The sequence below is a fragment of the Epinephelus moara genome, chromosome 16, assembly GCF_006386435.1.
Source record: "Epinephelus moara isolate mb chromosome 16, YSFRI_EMoa_1.0, whole genome shotgun sequence".
NCBI lineage: Eukaryota > Metazoa > Chordata > Actinopteri > Perciformes > Serranidae > Epinephelus > Epinephelus moara.
In genome coordinates, this window is record NC_065521.1 from 18,934,649 (window position 1) to 18,956,433 (window position 21,785).

At 40.9% G+C, this 21,785-nt stretch overlaps 1 protein-coding gene across 2 annotated transcripts in view; it reads left to right on the forward strand.

Annotated features, from left to right (window-relative positions):
* The window catches only part of sema3b (sema domain, immunoglobulin domain (Ig), short basic domain, secreted, (semaphorin) 3B), a 98,883-nt gene extending 78,077 nt beyond the window's left edge, over nt 1-20,806 (forward strand). For both annotated transcript variants that reach the window (XM_050064827.1, XM_050064826.1), the window contains exons 5-18: nt 6,579-6,698; nt 7,352-7,445; nt 7,644-7,763; nt 7,876-8,018; nt 8,236-8,350; nt 10,720-10,789; nt 10,934-11,078; nt 12,724-12,943; nt 13,052-13,143; nt 13,322-13,363; nt 14,124-14,281; nt 14,421-14,476; nt 15,788-15,927; nt 17,018-20,806. In XM_050064827.1, coding sequence (XP_049920784.1) covers nt 6,579-6,698; nt 7,352-7,445; nt 7,644-7,763; nt 7,876-8,018; nt 8,236-8,350; nt 10,720-10,789; nt 10,934-11,078; nt 12,724-12,943; nt 13,052-13,143; nt 13,322-13,363; nt 14,124-14,281; nt 14,421-14,476; nt 15,788-15,927; nt 17,018-17,530 — 2,028 coding nt within the window. In that variant the 3' untranslated portion in view covers nt 17,531-20,806. The remainder of the gene's footprint in view (nt 1-6,578; nt 6,699-7,351; nt 7,446-7,643; nt 7,764-7,875; nt 8,019-8,235; nt 8,351-10,719; nt 10,790-10,933; nt 11,079-12,723; nt 12,944-13,051; nt 13,144-13,321; nt 13,364-14,123; nt 14,282-14,420; nt 14,477-15,787; nt 15,928-17,017) is intronic.
* The last annotated feature ends 979 nt before the right edge of the window (nt 20,807-21,785 follow it).

A 21,785-nucleotide genomic window follows, 5' to 3' on the forward strand; every position in this document is an offset into this window, starting at 1 on the left:
AAAAAAAATGTTCTCAATGTGTAAAGGCTTTAGGAATCTACAGTTAAGCCAGCAGCTCTGTGAGGTACTAAAAGGGTGACCTTTTTTCAAATCCCCAAACAGAGACATGCACGTACTGCACGTTCATAGTCGCGCACATGTGCTGATGCACGCACCATAGTCACATTCATTAGAATGTGGGACAGTTATTGATCGCATCTTTAAACACCATGGACAACACCTCATCAAACAACAAATGAAAAACATAGTTAATTTAAAAACAATATAAGAACACAATAACACACAAGACCAGCTGGACAGTCCATGGATCGAAAACTCTAGATGTGTTTCATCAGATTATAGGCTAAGGTCTCCTCCTGAGCTGCCAATTTCAGATAGCCGTCACCAAAGTTTATCCTGCTTGTAGCCACTACTTATACTTGGCCATCTTGATATGGTCTTTCACATCGGCATTTCCACCATTCACAACAGAGAATGTACACTTGCAGTGTGTGCAGAATGCAGCACCCCGGACAAACTGGGTGTCTAATTACCTTAGGTACACAGCAGTGTTTTGAGCTAAATGCTAATATTTGCATGCTAATCTGCTCACAATAGCAGTGCTAACATGCTGATGTGTAGCTGGTATAATGTTTACTATGTTCACCATCTTTGTTTAATGTGTTAGCTCACAGTTGCTAATTAGCGCTAAACACAAAATACAGCTGAGGCCTATGGGAACATAATTTATATCAGATTTGCTAGTATTCATTTGCAAATCTGACTGGATCAAAGCGACCGAACAATCAATCATCATTGTAATCCACAGAGTCATGCTGCTATCATCGCACTAGATCTGCAAAATACTTATATTGGTCATTTTGGGAAGCATTTACAAATGACCTGTAATTAGTCATTTAGGTATCAGGACATGAAGTGCCCTTGAGCATGTGACTTAACCCTGAACTATTGAACAAAGCAGCCAACATTTATATGTAGGGCCAATGTGTAAGTAAGTAAGTAAGTAAGTAAATTTTATTTCTATAGCACTTTTCACAGATACAATCACAAAGTGCTTTATAGCAAGAATAAAAAGCAATAAAATACAGACATGTGGGTAGTTAATGGGCTGAAAAATGGGCGATATATGGGATTGGTCATTGGTTACATATTGGCCCCATGCCAACTGCTCACATGGGTGGGTTTACCCAAGTAGGCCCCAGATTAGATGCCCATTTTGGGCCCATACCCACTTGGTGCCCAGGTAGCCCTAGCATAACCATGTGATGCCCACTTTGGTAAAGCCATGAATGTGGGTAATTGGCATGGGGCCAATATGGAACCCATGGACAATTCCATTCAGGGCCCATTTTTTAACCAATTATCTATCAACATGGACCCACATACAAATGCTGTCTGGGCAAATGTGTGAACGTGAAGAAGCATGCTCCTGCTGAAAACCATCAAGTATAATCATTTGACTTTCACAGTGAATTACTGTGTAGATTTGTGTAGATAATCAGTGTGTGAAGATTCACTTACGCTGTTTCTGAAACGATTGAGTGTTTCCATCCCAATAATTGAAAAGAAGGAAATACCGCTCTACCTTGATCGGTTCTTTAGTGATATTGTTATAGCTGTACAGTTTGTACAAGGTCAGAGTCCAGAAATCAGCTTGTCGGTGGCGAAGTATATCAGACAAATGTCCATGCTGCTACACTGTCCTGTTCAGCCAAAGCAATCAAAGGCATTCCTGGGATATTACACTGTGCTGTGTTGTGTATCTAATGGCTGTCTACTGCGCGCCATCGCTCTGTGTGTTCAGTCAGAGGCTCTCAGCCATTAACTTTATTAAAGTTTGCAGGACTACTGGGACTCTTTGCTCTTAAACACAATCAAAACAGAGAAAGATAAACAGTAGCTCTGTTCTACCTAAACTTTTGAAATTATGAAGTAGTTGAAATATGCATTTGGATAGGTTGAATAAATGTTAGTGCCAGATTAATGGGAAAAATTAGGTTTTTCAATGTCAGCAGATTTTAGCAAATAATGCACACCTGACACTAGAACCAATTACATTTAAAATATGACTAGATACTACTCTATTAAATAAACAACACTAGTGACATAGGTATGATGGGGAAAATGACTCTGACATCCAATTTCTTTACTTTAAGAATCATAAAAAAATCCATTGCAATGTTGAGTAAATTGTACGTTTCCTTTGGACTTTCTAACTCCATACATAGTGCTTGAATGAAAAACTAGTTAATGGGGAACAGACATAGATGGAGAGACGTAGCAGATAATGGCTGGATAATAAATAGATAGATCTGGTTAATCTTTTCTAGAATGGAAAGAATAAAGAGAGAAGAAAATAAAGACATCCGCTGAGGAACAATAGAGCTTTACAAGATGTGAAGGCAAAAGACCTAAAGCTCAGGCTGCAGTGAGGTTTGCTCACTGTTTCAACTAATGAGTCAGTGGTAGGTCAAAGGTTGTCCAGCCAACCCTTTAACATCCACACCCACCCACGCAGACACACACGCACACACTCACACACACTAAGGCAATGTGATGGCTGGCATGATTCACCTCTCTTGTTCTCCTCCTTCCTTTCTGAACTTTTCAAGGTCTTTCAAGCGTCTTCTGTCTTTTTACCTTCTCTTTTCCTCCTGCTCTTTCTCTTTTGTCACATCAAAGAATTGACTTTGTCAAACTACCAGGCTGCTGACTCCCTCACCTTCCTCTGCCCTCCAACACACACCCCTACACACACACACACTAAGGGTGTAAAATACAGGGAGTACTAATATGGGAGTTAGATTGAGGAGGAGGTGGTCTTGCTTCAGATACACTTCCTTGGAATCCTGAAAAAAAGGTTGATTGAAACTTGGCACGAGTACGTTTTATCAGAGGAGCATGGGTGTGTAGAAGCTGCTGAGGTGTGTGTTAGAGTGTGTATGTTCATTCATTGTGCAAACGTACATGTCAGCCTGAGGGAAAAGGCAAAGGTTGAGTGTATTGGCCCCTTTCTTTCATGGGAAACAGAGGTCTCCTGTGTTTGTCAACACCTTAATCGGCCTGTCGATTGGTTGAACACCTTCACATGTGCAGACACACACACACACACACACACACACACACACACACACACACACGGAAGCATGTATGCAATCACACACCAACAAGTCCAACCTAAACCCCCTAGTGGTTTTCAAAGGCTGAAAAGCAGGTCTTTGTTCTAAACCACTGAGGGTTTGTGTGTGTGTGTGTGTGTGTGTGCCAGGCCTAATGAGCCTCAATTCCGCTTGCCACTGCTTTCACAACCTGGCCTGTCTGTCTGTCACCCTCGAGTGAGAGTGAAAGACATAACTGACAGATAAAGAAAGACATTTGATTAAAGAAGAGAGTAAAGGTGTAGATAAGAGAGAGATTGAGAAACAGAAAAAAGATAGAATTAAACTAAAGAGCTCCGTTCATCCATTCATAATTCAGTCTTTATCTTGACGGAAATTTGGTTTGCCTGTAGGCATTAAATGCACCAGTGACAACCACAAACACTACCTTAACACGAAAGCAATATAAAACTTTTTTAAAAATGCAATTATAAAGAAGACACTTCTGCCATCATGGACAGAATTGGATGAAGTCTTGAAGATTTCAGTCCTGGCTGACACCTGTAGTTACTGTTGGTATCAGCAAATGTGGTTTTAGGTCCCATTTATATGACAACGATTTCAACTGAAAACGGCAAACTTTAGTTGGGTTTTGGATGCCTGAAAAGGCAACGTTTTGAAAACGGGTTCCAGAGTGCAATTGCACGGCGATTGTTATCAAAACGTTTTTGTCTAAACGTGGAACTTTTTTCAAAACAAAAATGAGAAACAATTCTGTTTTCAGTGGATCGTTTTCGTGTAAACATGGCCTTATACTACAAGCTAAATAATGTGCTATACAAGGTCATGTAGACACAAACGTACTTGTAATGAAGTCAAAATAAAAAGATTAACAAATTGAATTATGAAGAATCCATAGGCTTTGTACACATTGACAAACCACACATTGTTCATTGATGATAAGATTCATGGTTTTATAAACCTCTTCTCCAATGGCCCCCAGGGGTCCAACAGTGTCTGTAAGTGGATCGACAGACAGATGTTACAGTGGCCTGTCTGGGGAAAAGCAGACGGGAGAGAAAGGGAGTGATTCAGATGTGAAAGCCAGTGTGTGCGTGTGTGTGCATGAGAGTGTGTGTGTTTACAGTAGTGTGTAAAGACAGCAAGATCTGATTTAGTAGATCTTTTGACATTTGAAAGCATCATACCAACTCATACTACGGAGCCCCAGGGCTGATTGATCACTGCTTATCAAGGTGGCAATCACGATAATCTTCATGTTCTAGTTAAAAAACAGGCCAGTCATTTCAAAAGCCTGGTGTTAAGAAGAGGGATGTGTACCATCTAGTCTGTTAGAGACAGCTGGAGAAAAGATTTACTGTACACTGAGATCCAGCTTACTGTAACATGACTCTGAGATGGACAGATGTGACTGTGGGTCAATAACCCGCTGTCTAGATAAGAGGAGGGGGGAACAGGCAGGCAGGGATGGGGATACTGTAAATTGATGGTGTGAAGGAGGATAAAGCTGGAAGAGAAATAAAAATGGTACGAAAGGTTGTCATTGTAAAATTTGAGATAATAAAGCATCAGTTTATTCTTGTCTTTTGTCTGTTGATTCCCATACTCTTTAAAAAAGTCAAGAAGCAAAGACAAAAGTCAAGTGTGTTGTTATTTAAGAATTGTCTTAACATTTTTACATGTTTCGGAAATGCACTTGTCGCTTTCCTGTCAAAAATCAGATGTGAAGACCACTTTCATAACTGCACGCTAAATGCTACGGCCACCAGCTAGTTAGCATAGCTCAGCATAAAGCGTGGATGCAGCAGGGAACTGTTCACCTGGTTCTGTCTGCAGGTACCAAAACCTGTATTTGCCAAAAAATGCTTTAAAAGGAAGTTCTTATTTATTTTGTCAATTGTGCTGTATGGTTTAGTTGTTAGTTCACCTAACTAATATTTACTAGTGTGAATGTTTTAACCAAACCTACACAAAACACGTGCCAGCAAATGTGTTAAATGTCAAGCATGATTATCCTTAAAACTGAACTGGAAGTCCATTAGTGGCCATTTTATATTGAATTTTTATTCTTTGAATATGTCCTATTGTTGACTGCTGACCAACCTATCAAGGCGAATTTCATCATATGCTGAGATCACCTGGGTTATTTTATACCCAGGGAGTCAAACATGTCTGGCTTCATGCACCACTGAGCAACTTTCATATGCATGGATGGGGCCCCTACTTGAATACTGTATCTAATTCTCATTATACATCCATGGAATCCAGCCGACAAGCCACTTAGCTAATTAAGCAGGAAGCATTCCCTTATTGGTTTGTCTTCTTGTTGCATCTGTTTGGCATGAAAACAGTACAAAACTGACACAATCCTCTGCTCACTGTTTCACTGTGATGCAAAAAAATATGTATATGTTATACTATGCATATAAGCCAGCAACATATTTATTAAGTGGCTCACAGTTTTGGCTGCTCTTTGTACTTTTGACTGTTGTGTGCACACATAGATGTCCATATGACCAGTTTACCCTTTATAGAAGCACACATTGAAGACATGTGTGAGTACAGCGGGGACACAAAGTCTGTCACAACAGTGTGTTGGAGGTGGAGCTACGGGCTCGCCAGTGTTGTCACAGGCAGACAGGGTGATAGGAGCTATGTGAGGAATGTACATCACTAAACCAAAAGAGAGAGAGAGTCCAAGTTTTGTTAGTCAGTCATGGATTTATGGTGTTTTCTTCTCCTGCTGTCACGTTTACTTGTTTTTAAAATTTTAAAATGGGTTGCAGTTAACTGAGATCATGCCCATGGTATTTTTTCCCGGCAATGTTTTGGCTTTGAGTGACCTGAAGTGACACTGTACAAGTAAATAGGTTTATTTATAGGCAAATCCCTCCGATTTGTTTTCCACTGTTTGGATGTGACCATTTTAGACCAATAAATGTAGATTAAAAATACTCAGTATTTCCTTACCAGAATTTTAATGAGCCAGCCAGTCTGTGACACCAGGGGTCAGAACACCTGGGTCCCCACCCCTGCCTGTTGCCCGGCACACAATGCACCCTGATGCCAGTCCTGCAGATGGTGGGCCCACAGGGCAGTAGTTCCATGGCATTCAAATGGGCTGAGCCTGACTGGGCCCCATGCCACCAGACGCTTGCTGGTGAGCTCCCCCTGCAGGTCTGGCTCCAGATGGAGGCCCCAACGTCTCCATACCGGGCAAGTTTCTCTTTTTCCAAATGTGTGGTTTCATCAAGGTTTTCTTGAACCGCTGTTAGTCTGGCCCCTCCCCTAGGACCACTTTGTCTTGGGAGACCCTCCCACGGGCAATTCCCCCGGACAACATAGCTCCCAGGATCATAGGGACATGCAAACTCCTCCACCACGTTTAGGTGGCTATTCTTGGAGGATTCTTTAAATTGCAGTAGTTAACATGAAACTGTTTTTGTGTGTGTCTTTCAGTCCGACTGTGTGAACTATGTGAAGATTGTGCACCACTATAACCGCACCCACCTGTACGCCTGTGGAACCGGGGCCTTCCACCCTACCTGTGCCTTTGTGGAGGTTGGACACAGGATGGAGGTGAGGAAACACAAAACAAAACCAACACAAACACACACAAACTGCTGAACTGCAATGCTTTGCTCTTATTTTTCCTTGCTCAAGGGTGTCATATGATCCAGTCAAAAAAGTAATTATATAGTAAATACACTGAGAATACTACTTCCTTTGTTTGTCCTCACCTGCTCAAACAGTTATTCAAACTGAAACACTGACACACACACACACACACACACACACACACACACACGTTGTGCTCAGCTGTCTGAGCCTCAGTTGTCTGCCAACCTGTTCATTATAAGTGAGAACATAATCCGAACAAACTGCAGGAAAGAACCTCAAAACACAGGATTTATGTGTATAAAGAGATGAATGTTGACATCCGATATCCAGCAGTTGCTCACACTTGGAAAGCTTAGCATAGCAAAACTGACTCAAGCAAGCTGGAGTCCGATACTGACGCTGTAGAAAAGGTAAATCATGGTGAAGAGTCCAGACGAATCCATCATGCTTAGCTGAAGTTCCCGGTTTTAAATTTATTTTGAGTCCCTCACGTTGCCAAAGTCTCACACCTAAAATTTCAACCCAAAAATTACTGTATGAGTCTAACAAAAGAAAACAAAGGGTATGTGTGATCACACTTTGAATTTCTCCCTGTCCTCTCTCTCCATCAGGACCATGTATTTAGGATTGACCCCGCTAAAGTAGAGGACGGGAAAGGGAAGAGTCCGTATGATCCTCGCCACAATGCTGCATCTGTACTCGTTGGTAACTAAACCCATACATATTAATATGAGCTGATTACCCATTAACTAGGGGTTTGTACTTAAATTGGTTTGAACTATATTTTTGTTGTCGTCATTTTCATGCCATACTTTTAGGTGATTTTGGTGGATGTCATAGACCTAGTCATCAGTAAATGTCCAATGATCAATCGGTGAGTTATTGGTTCTGTCTCGTACGTAGGTGACGAGCTATATGCGGGTGTGGCCACAGACTTAATGGGACGGGACTTCACCATCTTCAGAAGCTTGGGAAAACGCCCCTCCATCCGAACTGAACAGCATGACTCCCGCTGGCTCAATGGTCTGTGTGTGTATTTATGTTTCAGTTTAGGCATCAATGTTTTTCAGTTTAGTTCACTTTATAATCTGGCTGTGACAAACTGACATTGTTCCTCTTTGATTCTGTCTACCAGAACCAAAGTTTGTGGGTTCCTTTTGGGTCCCTGAAAGTGAAAACCCTGATGACGACAAGGTATTTTTCTTCTTCCGTGAGACGGCGGTTGAGGCCCAGGGTCTGGGAAAGTCCACCTACTCCCGCATCGGACAGCTCTGCAGGGTGAGAGATTGTTTCGTCACTCATGTCCAACATTTTAACTAAAGTGGATGACAAACAAACACCAGTCTGCATCACGCCACTCCACCTGGCTATTTGACAGATTCTGTAACAAATGAGGTCAAAACTCTGTTTAAAGTGTAAAACTGCTTCTCTTCTTTCACACCTTTAAATGTAATATCCTTTTAAAATGACTCTTGACTGTTTTGTCTTTAATCAGAATGACATGGGTGGTCAGCGAAGTCTGGTGAACAAGTGGACGACATTCCTCAAGACCCGTCTGATCTGCTCTGTACCAGGAGCCGACGGCAGCGACACGTACTTTGACGAACTACGTAAGTTCACTATGCACACAGGCAGATTCTGTAAAGTGTAAACTCTATGACTAAAATTATATTAAAAAAGCATGATGTAACATAAGTGGTGTTTGAATTGAAGCCTTGCATGAAAGTACAAGTCATCGTATGTGTCTTTTTGAGCTTGGAAAAAGCACATTTTTGACCTCAACAGATCTGTGTTGAGGTAAGTCAACAGACCTCTGGCCACAGCAGATGTTCTGGCTACAACAGATGTCCTAATGTCATGGGAACTTGTCTAGGTTACTATTTTCTGTCCCTGTTTTCGACTGTATCCATCCAAACTATTGTGCACTGTGACAATCCTATTTTTCAGAAGTTAGCAAAAGCTAAACAAAGAGTTGAAATTTGGGCCGATTTTCCAACCTTGCTTCTTTTACCCAGAAGCACATTCTGTGGGTGCACAGGGAGAGAAAGTCGAGGAAAGCATAATAAATTAACCGAGATTTCTGACCTCAATTGTAGATTACAATTCAGCCCCACATTCCTGCAGAGTTGGAGAAAGCATGAGTGAGAGATTAATTGGTAATAGATTCTGGCCTGATCCGAAGCCAGTGTTTTTGCTGTGGGTTCAGAGTTAAGTTGCAGGCTTGTCTCTGGTGAGACTTCATATGACAAAAGGCAACAATGTGATTCATTAGACAGGATCCAGAAGCGAGGCTACATTTCTAAAGCAGGGATTGTGGGCAGAAGAAATATTTCATGATAAAGAAGACATAATTTCACTCTACTCAGATTGTCCCACAAACATCTGGTGCCAGTTCACCCGAGCACTGTACTCATAAATATTCACAACTAAGAGATAAAACTTCTTTAACCCTTATGGAACCTATATAACTTCATACAATAAAAAATGTGGGTAAAAAGAAGTTAGCGTGTGTGATTAACTAGCTTACTGCCAACAGGGGTGAGAGAACCAAACATTAGTTAATGAAATGCTCCTCTGCCTTGGAACTAACGACATTTTGTTGGGCTACGGGATATGTAAAAAATGTAGTAGTAGTATTTCCCCACTGTGTGAAAGCTTGCCCTGGATGCTACTATTGCAATTTTTGGAGTTTTACCCACATGGCTGAATGCACTAACACTTTGGCTAAAGTGTCAGCTAAATAAATGTTATGTCATGCAATATCAGAGTGTCGGCTAATGTTGGCAGCTCTGTTGAAAACCAACTGGAAATATTAAAGTTTCTACAAGGCAGCATTTTTATGTTGCAGGAGCAGTAATATTTAAGTAGCTAGTCACAATCTGCTAGTGACAGTTGTCATTTGAGCTGGCACAAGTTTAGGAAAAACCATCGCCCTGGTTCTCTTGTCAAAAAGTCAATGGAATTTTCCCATTGGAATTTTGATTATTGCAGAAAACAAGCTCTGTGGAGAACAAATGTACAACAAGGCTGTAAAGCTGTGTTTGGTGTAATCATGTTTAGTAGTCTTATTTAACCACTTGTTAGCAATCGTCTTTTTTAAGAAATGTAAAAGCTTTACAATTCACGAGTGGGAAGTGTATTTACTGATGTTTTTTATTCATAGAACAAGATGTAAAAGTTTCTAAAGCTTGTTTTAACCATAGACCTTACAGTATTTCAGGCATCTAAGCAAAAACCCATTCACTTCAAGATGAGGGAACCGGGAGTGCTAAATACTAACTATTAGGATTCATCTCTGCACCACTATGTTAGCAAACTAGACATGAGAAGTTGTCTTTTTCTCCCTCTATCTAAAATAAAAGACTCATTGAAAAGATGTTTTCTGTGGGCCATAATATGATCTGTCTTAGTGCTCATCTGGTGACGCAGCGAAAGGTGAACTTAGTGGAAGAATTTGTCCAAATCCTGACCCTACCTTAGGCTAGAGCTGCCCATCACATTCCCTCATATGAACAATGAGTCCCTTATCTCTTGAGAGTTTTCTGACCATACCTGAGGCCAAATCTTCAGCAAGGACCTCCCTGTAGAATTATGTGTGCTGATCTGAACTTCTTGAATTTATTCTACTAAAACACCTGCCCAACATTAACTTTTCATGGTTTAGGACTAGTTGAAAGAGTGGAAAATCTTAGTTTTGACTACAATGTTTTATTCATTATGCATCTTGCTTATGGCAGATGCCAACCTGAGAAGTGCAATTTATTTAGTCATTTTAATTGGACTAAATCTTGTTGAAATAAATTTGACAAACCACTGCTCTAAGCTGCAGGCTAGTGGATTTGGTTCCATGTCACGGCTGAGTTGTTACTGAAATGTCTCTTTTAAGTAGACAAGGCCGTAGGGTTTGCTTATCTTTCTCTTAACCTTTGACCTCTGGACTACCACCACCTGACCTGCGTGTGTGTATGTGTGTCCTCAGGCGACGTGTTCCTGCTGCAGACCAGGGACAGAAAGAACCCTCTGGTCTACACTGTCTTCTCTACTTCCAGGTCAGAGTCCTTTCATTATGTGTGTGTGTCTTTGCAAGTGTGTATGTGTTTGTCAGTGTGTGTGCAAAAGAGAGAGAAAGGAGATAAAGGTAAGAGTGTGTGTGTTCTGATGTTCCTAACCGAGCTCCCCCTTTCCCCCAGCAGCAGTGTATTTAAAGGCTCAGCTGTGTGTCTCTACTCCATGAATGACATCCGGAGGGCCTTCCTGGGGCCCTTCGCTCACAAAGAGGGGCCTAACTACCAGTGGGTCCCCTTCCAGGGAAAGGTCCCCTACCCACGCCCGGGAATGGTATGTTAATAACTGACAAAAACTCGTCCATAGAGTAGTGTCAGCAGTCTCTCATCCCGGTGAAAAGTAGATTTACAGAGGATCTGTACTTAAGTACACCTCTGAGGTATTTGTACTTTAATTGGTATTTCCATTTTATGCTACTACAATTCAGAAAAAAATATAGTACGTGTTGCACATACACATTCGACACTCATAGTACTCTACATTTATACGACAGCTATAGTTTTATATAGTTACAGTCTGAATGGAGCAAAGTGAGTACTTTTACTGATCCTTCAAAACATTTTATTTTTCCTTTACATAAGTGAACTCCTGGATGTATAACCTTTATATCATTAAATTGTTAATGCAAAAACTTCCCTTGTAATTGAATACTTTAACATTGTGGTATCGTTATAGTACGTTTTATGTGAGTCATAAGTAACTGACACAACAACTTTTGCTCCCTGGTTTCTAATATTTCCATTTGGGACACTGAAGCGTAAAACTACAAAGTCATATCACTATGAATACATTAATGTCATGTAATATCCTTGTGATATGAGTCTATGCACTTCATACACCTACAGTATTAGACCTTATTTATCCAAAAGCTCTCCACAGTCCACCCAATCAATATGTGCTTATTAGGGCTCTTACGTTCTGCTAAGCACACAAGCATAGCGTCAGCAGGATTTGTTATGCAGAGCTTCAGCTGTTACTGCCACAGCAGAACAATCCCCATTGTATGACTGCAGAATAGTAATTGTATTTGGCCTACAGTAAACCCTCTCTCACGCCACCATCACCTCACTGGGTTGTAAAATTAGCGGAACGAATCAAATTAAAAGAAAACGATCCTGCTTACAAGAGAATTATGCAAAACTGCACAGAAAGCAGATTCAGAGCTTGAAATGCAAAAACCAGATCAAAAGTTTTTCACTTTATGAGCAAACTGTAACTCCTGGACACAACATACAAAGTATGAAAACTGCATGACGGGACAGAGTAATATAGTAAAATGTTAGTATCTGGAATGAAAGTCTAAGTCTGGAATTTTAATTAGAGAGGGAGGCTGGACTCTGACCTGCAGAAAATCTCTCACGTCCCTGTGACCCATCACACCATAATCACCTCACTGTGGCCGGCTGGACATGGCTTTGTCAAGTCAGGCATTTTATACTGGTTTACATGCAGAGAACACACAAAACAAATTTGCCCAGCAAATATAGTATGAGTCATATGGAACATTTGAGTCCATACATGGCAACAAGTCTCTGAGTACAGTCAGTCTTGTTCTGCAGAGCTATAGCAAATCCTTTACAGTAGAAGTGGATTGGCTGGATTATAAAGCACTTGGCAGCAGCTAAATCCTATTATAAATACGAAACGTGCATACTTGTACATTCCCGGTTATTCAGATTTACAGAGTTTGTGTTTTAATGTTTAAAATTTACTTGCACCATTTTGCATCCCCATTGAAGCACAGTAAATTGTGAACCACCAAAAATGCACATGCAAAAAAAAACTACAAATGAAACTTTACAATAGTCATTTGCAACACTTATTCTTGAGTTGTAACTCATATGTGCTTGTCTGCAAGTTTCTATAAACAAGGACTTTCTGCTGGAACATAAATTTAACTTTCTCTTTCCTCCATCAGTGTCCCAGCAAGACATTCGGCAGTTTTGAGTCCACAAAGGGTTTCCCAGATGATGTGATCCAGTTTGCACGTCACCACCCTCTGATGTATAACCCAGTCTACCCTATGAGTCGACGGCCTATCTTCGTCAGAACTAATGTGGACTACAGCTTCACACAGATTGCTGTGGACAGAGTCAACGCCGCAGATGGACAGTATGACGTTATGTTTATTGGCACAGGTGAATGATTTGATTTCAGTTTTATCTCTTAACTTTATATTTAAACATTTAAATTCTGAGATGTTGTGTTATGACGTGTGACTTGATTGACTGCATCCCTTATTTCAGACAAAGGGACTGTACTAAAGGTGATCAATGTTCCCAAGGAGAGCTGGAACAACATGGAGGAGCTTCTACTGGAAGAGCTGGAGGTCTTCAAAGTAAGAAAACTAAGATGAAGCTCATGTCTTGTAGATATGAGTGCTTATGTACTGAATGTATGTTGAGTGACAATACATGGCAATTCATGCATTTTAAAATATTAGTCTTTAATAATGCTAATTCATTTGAGAAGTGACATGGTAATTAATTTGCTGTCTCATCTCCTCTGCTCTTCAGGATGCCTCATCTATCATCGACATGCAGATCTCCTCAAAACGGGTATGTTTGTTTTATACTTAAATCACTGACAAAAAATTGGAGCGTTGTGGCTCCCCATTAGGGTAGAACCTAAAGGTTGTAGTTTTACAGGCTCATGCAGCACTGGTTGTACTGGTTGTTGAGGACATTTAAAGTCAAAAAGGGGCTGCCAGATGTGCAAGAGCAGTCTCTTAGACAAAACAGGGCCAAAACTGTAGAAAGTTTGGAAAGCATGGAAAAGAAACTTAGCTGGAGGGAAGTGTGGGGCTTGGAAACAGGCAGGATAGGATTCATGCCAGGAGCCATTTATGCTGTGCTTTCATTTACCCAAAATCTCAGTAAATGAAAGGGCCAGGACCCAACAGATCCTTAACGTTCTGGTCAGCTTCACTCTGGCACATTTTATCAGGGTCTAAAACGAGCCTGTCTCAAAGACGATACACCTGGAGTCATAACCAAGTGCTGAAGTATGCAACAGCAGTGTTTGAGGGCAATCACTTAGGAGGTGAACACACTGGACTAATTATGGATAATGGCTGGACTACTGAGCGGGACATAGCATTAAGATGATACTGCCTATCAGGCCAGTGGAGCCAGCCATAGCCTGATAGGCAGCCTAAGCAGAGGTCAGGGCTAGATAACGGCGTCGCCTACGATGTGGCCCAGTAGCTTTATAACTGTCACAGATGCAACATCACAAGGAGATATCATAACATCATAACTGACTTTTTGAGTCCTGAAACTCTTTTAAAACTTGTCCCTCCACTCTGTGTCCTCACAGCAACAGCTGTATCTGGGCTCAGCCACAGGCATTGCCCAGGTTCCCCTTCACCGCTGCAGTGTGTATGGAAAGGCCTGTGCTGAGTGCTGCTTGGCCAGAGACCCATACTGTGCCTGGGATGGAACATCCTGTACTCGCTACCTGCCAAACACCAAGAGGTCTGTGACACAAACACTAAATACACACACCAGATGATCATTTATTACACTGAGCAGAAAACAAACACAATGAAAACGTTTTCATTTGCAAGTAAAATCAATACTTTTTAATTCCTAATCCCTCTACAACATTTTACAGACGTTTCCGTCGCCAGGATGTAAGGAACGGAGACCCCAACACCCTGTGCTCCGGAGGTATGACTCTAAAACTGTAGTCTTGTCTCGTCAAATCAAAACATGAAAGCTCTGACTGCTGTGACTTTTTTTTTTTTTGGTTGACTGCTGCGGAGGTATATTCTGTATAAAAGAATAGTGCCTCATTCAGATGCCAAGAGTCTCTGTGAGCCAGAGCAGGATCAGACTTCTCACTGTCCCTGTGCCAAAAAATCCCAAATCCCTCCACCCTTCACCCCCAGTGACCTCTGTCCTCCCAGACCACAATACCAGCATTCTGCTGCTATCTGTCTTTCTGCCACAAAACTGAATCAGGCTAATCGCTCAAACCTTAGGAGCTCCTGAGTAATGCGCTTACATCATGTGGCATGCAAGCCCGGTTGTGTAAAACTAATAAAGGTCAAAGTAATTGTCTGTGATGAGAGAAGCATTACCCCAAAGCGCTGATCAGGGTTCAGTTTAGAAGTTTACAAACTTTTGTTTCCGCAATAATTTGTGTAGTGCTGTGTAGCGCTGGTGGCTAGAAACAAAAGTGATCTCATTCTGACCAAGTCATGGTCTTGATGTTAGGTATATTTTGTAAATCTTGTAGAAATTTGAGCACTGATGTACTCCCACTTGTGGTTAAGATTTGGGGCATGGACACCGATTCGTAGTTATGCATGATGCCAATATGAGTGATGAGGTTTGATAATGACTAAGCACCGCCAGGACCAGAGGAGTCCTTGCTTGGTGTCACACATCAAACATGTGACCAAATGTTCAAATCAACCCCCTTAGGTCCTGACAAATATTCACTAGTGTTCTATGGGATGCTGTCATTATGTGTGACGGATTAAACTTTGCCATCAACAGCCAACAGAGGCTTTAATTAATCAGTGCTGACTACGACTCTACTGTAATAATACCTCTATTGAGTTGAGCTAATTTTTCTTGAGATGCCAATGTTTAAATACATTTGCTCACAAGACTGAAAACGACCCAGAAAGTATTTTCAAAACTGAGTCTTTATATATCAGGAAACTGTTTCAAGCTTTGGTTTCTTAGACCGTTAGTATTATCAGTTCAGTTTGTTTCTGTCCCATATTATCCTGTCTTTCCTGGATCCGTCCTGTCTGTTCTTATTTTGTTCAGGTCTTGCCTTGCCCAGTAATTTTACTAGCCCTTGTCTCTCTTGACGTTTCTTGCATTGTCTTGTCTTGTCCTGCCCTCTCCTCTCTTTTTTATTTTTTGCCTTCTTAATTCTCGCCTGGACCAGGATTGTTATGAGTGAGTAAATGTCCTTAGTTACAGTAGACCCCATAATGTCCTTGTCTCTGCTGCCCCCTGCAGACCACCATAAGCACCGCGTTGCAGAGAGAAAGCTGTATGGAGTTGAGGGAAGCAGCACTTTCCTGGAGTGTATCCCCAAATCCCTTCAGGCTAGAGTCACCTGGACCTTCCAGAAACATCCACAGAACCCAAGGGAAGAGGTGAGAGGGATGGTAGAGAATGGAGAGGGGATATAGCCAAGAGATCTGACGAAGATATTGTCTAAAGTCACAAAAAGGTTTTACAACATTGTGTATCTCATGAAGCCATTTTTTTCAACAATGTGCAATTCATGTAAAACATTTATTATGATTCTTGTCTAAAAAAGGACCTTAGTCCTGTATTAGTCATGAAAATGTCTACTGTATCCAGATTTATTCATTTTTCCCACAACATTGTTGTTAAACAGAATCACTCAAGTCAGTGTGTTCTTAAATGCTCTGTAAAGACATTGGCACTGAAGATCCTTTTTTGCCTTTTTCCTTCTTGGTGATGATTATTACTGCCAAAGTCAAATCAGATTAAAGAGAAGTCCTTTGACAGTACAGGGGATGAAAAGCTGCCAACCTTGACTGTTCAGGTTTTGCTGTTGATAAAACGTAGGCTTCACCCTATAGTTGCTTTCAGTGCAATATGTGCAGTGTCATGTAGAGCCACCGTAAGAACCACAGTTTAGCTGCCATTCTCTTAGCTCTTCCATTAATCAGGGTCAGAATCATCTTTACACATGTACAAGGTAGTTACCTCTACAATCTCAGAACCCATCGGCTATCGTCTGATGAAGATGAAGCCCCTGGGGGCGAGGGCCAATACCCCGGCCTGATCTGCTTTAGCTGGTGGATATTCCAGCTAAGATTTCCTTTTCCTTGTGGCAGTCATTTAGGATACTCTCTAAAAAACAGATGTCTGCAGATGAATGCAGATACATTTTTATGAAGCAAACATAAACCTAACTCTTCAGACGTTAGCTGATGGGTTCTGAGATTAGGGTTAGGGTTAGACTGACCCAGACTGTTTACCTACTATTGAAATGAGATTGGTCAATACTACTTGGACTACAAATGCAAATCAGAACATTTGCATTACCAAAATCTTATCCCTGCTCCTACATATTCTGCATACATATGCATGTTTATAGAAATTATTTAATCAAAGACATTGTACAAGTGTGTGTAGCACCATGAAGACAAACAGCACGAGTACACATAGTGCAGTTCAAATATTTCAATGAATTTTGTTTTTGTTTTCCAGGTGCGTCTAGATGATCGCATACTCCAGACAGACAGAGGCCTTCTGATTCGTCGTGTCCTGAAAAGAGATATCGGCATCTACCAATGCCACGCCATGGAACACGGCTTCACCCAAACCTTACTAGGCATCACCTTGGAAGTTGTACCTTCAACATCCTCCTCAGTCTCCAATCTACCCTCTGACGCCCCTGTCCGATTAGACCCCCGCAGTGGAGGTGGGCCCCCAATGAACAATCAAAAGCTTTGGTACCGGGATTTCATGCAGTTGGTGGACCATCCTAACCTGAGCACCGTTGACCAGATTTGTGAGCAAGTTTGGGCACGAAAGAACGCCGGCGGTGACCAAGTGGAAAAGACCTTCCCTGCTCCAGGGAAGGATGTCCCGCCTCTGGGCCCTGCTGTCCGCCCAGCTAACAAGAAGTGGAAGCATCTTCAAGAGATAAGGAAGGGGAGAAACCGCCGGACCCACGATGGGAAACCAAACCCTCGGGCGCCTCGCAGTGCAGGGGAGTAAAAACGTAGTGTAAGACATAGAGGGAGAAAAGAATGACTGATACAATGAGAAAGGAGGAGAATAATAGAATGAGACTGAGAGACCAAGAACTCTTGGAGGTGTTCACGGTTACAGATACACCCACGCACATAAAAACACACACAGACACACACACAGCACCTCCTCTATTGTGTATATTTATCTATGGATGCCCCCACTATATGGTACCCTGATCCCTGAGTCCTCGTCCCACTGGCCAGCCCCTGCATGTGCTGCCTTACTGCCCAAATTGATTCTGCACGATCCCTTTACACTGTTCCACTAGCGTAGTCAAGTGTACAAGCAGGTACGTGGGAGTAAACCCACTTTTATCTGTGGGCAATAAACTTATACTAACCTGTCATTCCCTTTATCACTGACTGAATATGGAAGGTGGGTTCACAGTACAGGATTACCACATCTTTTGTTGGGTAATAAAGGTTGCCTACTACATGCCAGCTACATGTCATATTTGGATAGTGGCTCACAGTATGAACACCTACTCTATGGACTACACCACTCAGAACAACAACAACCCCAAAGTTTTGGATGAACTCTCCTCACAACTTTTCTTACCTGAAGATTTCATACTAATGTAGAAAAATGGTGGACTGGAGTGCTGCGCATAACGGAAGTGAATGGAGAAACTGGAATATACTGAAAAGTAATGATCTCTAACTGGAAACACATTTAACTATTTATGTGCAATTGCACAAGCATGCAGACAAATAAACACTTTTTTTTAAAACATTGTTTCTACAGAAATAGATCAACTTCCTGTGGTGCTCCTGTTGCACATATTTCCAGTAACCTCACTTTTCACATGGTTTTGTGTGCATATTACATAATGCAGTCACAGAAGAGGTAGAGATGCCAGCAGCGTGGGTCAGCCTGTGGAACAGATCAGCATGTTGCAAAACTGGTTATATTATATAGTAGGTTTTTTAGTGGTTTCCTTAGGCACATTGAGGCATGTTGCAGCAAAATAAATCACACAATACTTGCAGTCATGGTTAGAGAGCAGTCGTATCTAGCAAGATATGATTATATTGCTTTACTGGTCCAAACCACTAGAGAATAAGGGGTGGAAAAACTACTGGCATTCCATGATGGGAGAGAAAGAAGAGATGTTTACAGTACACAGACAAAGCTGGAGCACAAAGACGTCAATCTCTAAGAGCAAGTAAAAGCCCAAATAAAACCTGGATTACATCCTGACAAGTTTTAGTTATGTAGCATCTTCAACACACACAAACAATGTAATAAGCATTGAAAACACATATAGAAGAAGAGTTTTGACATGATCTAAAACCTCACTTTAAAAATCACTATTTATTGGTTTTTATTTTGGGCTGTGTTTAATGTTTAGTGCATTGACATCAAGGAGAAATCATGAACATGGTGGTTTGGGTGGAAAGCATTAATACAATGAGGAGGAAGAGGGAAGTGGACTCTAGTATGACAACCCATGTTTTTGGGCTACAGTACAGTATATATATTAGCATGATATTTATGAGTGAAAGTATGATTTTGTTTTTTTGTATTCTAAGCGGTACTTCTACTCCTTGCTCTTTTACACTGTTCTTGCATATGTTGTTTGTGATAAATAGATATATGCAAATAATATAAGATTGAGCGAGTCTCTGACTCCTCATCCAGCACGGTAAAATGCGCAGAAAGCTGTTGTTCTGTGCTACCCACAATGCATTTCACTGTCTGCAAAAAAACAAACAAACAAACAAAAACCTTCCATCTGATTTCTTAAACTGTTGGAATCACTTTCAACGTAGTGTTACAGTCATTAATATCATTGACTTTTGCTGCTTAACGATGTCATCTCTTCCTAATGGACATTTAGTACGATAAGGTCTTCCTTCTCTCTGTCTTTAGTCTAATCTCTCTCTGTGTATTATCTGTAAAGAAACCTTGTTTGTTGGTCGTCTGTGCTGACATGATGTGTGTAGCCTGCCCCCTTAGTGTCCATTGTGTGTACGGGCTCGGATGAGGAGCCTACCTGTGGTACCATACTTTATTATATCATAGTCTATCCACATGAAAGAAAGCAACTGGCTGTGTAAGATAAAACATGCATTTATGTTTTGCATTCATGAAATCTCAGTAAGATTTTTATGATGAATTTATGGTCTAACTTGTGTTGCTGCCACAGAATTGGCTTTTGGTGTGTTCTTTAATTCACACAGGCCCTGATAACTGGAGGCAGCACAAATTAGGTCTGTGAGTGGATTTTAGATGTATGGAATCATTGTCATTGTTATTTATATACCTTCTTTATAGAGATGTAATTAACTCTTTAAACCGAACTGAACTAAACTGACTGACTCCTGTAAAAGACTGACTCTGCATTTTGACACCACATCCAGGATCTACTGCAAAAAAAAAGAGTTTAAATGAAGATGCCGCCTGTCTGCTTTTAAACCACAGAACTAATTTAGATTACTAATTCACTAAATGGAGATTATTAGATGTGTACTTTTGTTTCTTAAGTAAGAGATAATTTACAATGGTAGTGATGTCAAATTTGCTTGAGTCTCTCTTTTAGGCCAGCTGTTGTTTTGTGCTCTTTTGAAATTGCATGACCAATGTTAGTGGCTAATGCGTTTGACAATGGTGCGGTGGCGAGAAAGAGCGAGAGAAAGAAAGCACAATGTTGAATATTATTATTATTCCTATGTATTTATGTGCAAAGATAAGCTGATATGTTGTGGTGGATTTTTATTTTTCTTATAAATGTAGATTTACATCTGTATTGTTCATGTTCTGCTGAAAAGGACTCATCCTCAACATTTTTTTGGACATTACAGCCAATAGTAAAAAGAAAAAGAAAAAAAAAACCTCCTCCTGAACAGTGTCCAGTTAGAGTCTTTGTTGTTCACACAGCCCTCCAATCAACACTCCTATTGTATCCCATGCCATGTGACGCACCCCTGTACGACAGCTCGCTAGGAGAGGCTTGTGTGTGTGTGTGTGTGTGTGTGTGTATTTGTGTGAGCAAGAGAGAAATGTGTGCTTGAGGTCTGTGTGTGTGTGTGAGTTTTGGGGGAAAGCAGAGCTCTGTATATAATGGCAAAGGAACAGTGGTGTGTGTATGTGCATAGAGCGGTCTGTAGGTGAAAGTTCAAAGGTCGAAGGCCAAAGTTAACGTGGTGCACTGTAATACTCCCAGAGGTCTTTGTGAAATGTCATGTCTGATTGTTTTTGATTAACACAATAAAAATATGCAGTTACTTAAAAATGAAACTCCTGATCTGTTCTGTAATATAAGGCGGAGAGGGGAATTAGGAAAAACACACTGTGTGTCTTTATAGTTCACTTTTTCAATAATAACAAGTCATATTCTGAGTCATGACAGTCCAGTTTATTAAAAGGATAAAGATGCTAGTGTGAGATTTCTTAATTTATTTAAATTTAATTCAATTTTATTGAACTTTTTTCTCACTTTGTCCCAGATTTGGATTCCTCATTCTGTTTGTCCACATGGTGGCAGTAACACTATGATGTAAGGTCTTTTATACCTCAGTGGAATTCTTTTTTTATTGAACCTTCTTCATTTCAAAATGTTTTATGTAAATCTAAAAACGTAAATGTAAGGTTTGTGCATAATATATCAATTTTAATAAAACAGAAGCAAAAACCACTTCCTAGAAAGCTACATCTGAACAAGTAAACTCAACAGATATGTCCACAGAAAGCTGCCAATCACTCTACTACTGACTACTCCCGTCTGTCATTTTAAGAGCCCACTCTCTGCTCAGGTGGGATCTATAGGGTGAGCTGAGCAGGTTCAAAACATTAAAGAAATAAATCGTGCAGGAGTTATTGTATCATCACATCAAAATTTGTCTCTGGGCACACACATGAGCTCTAATAACTTTCAGTGTTTTGATCCCGTGTTGTGCTTCGATCTAATCATTACGTAATGAACTAGACTAGTCTCGGACAGCTTGGAATCAGAGGATTTGATTCCCTCAATCCCATCCCCTGACAGAAATCTGCTCCTCAGACCTATCTGAACAGACCCCTCTGGAGGGGTTGGGATGTCCTAAAGGGACTCTGAAGCTCGCAAGAGCAAAAAAAAAGAAGAAGAGGAGAGGGAAGTAAAAATACAATATTAGGGGGAATGAAACAAAAGGGACAAGAAGAAATGCATTAAATTCCATCCTGACCCAGATCCACCCAGCACCTCTTTATCCATAGGACCACAACAGAGATGCCTTCG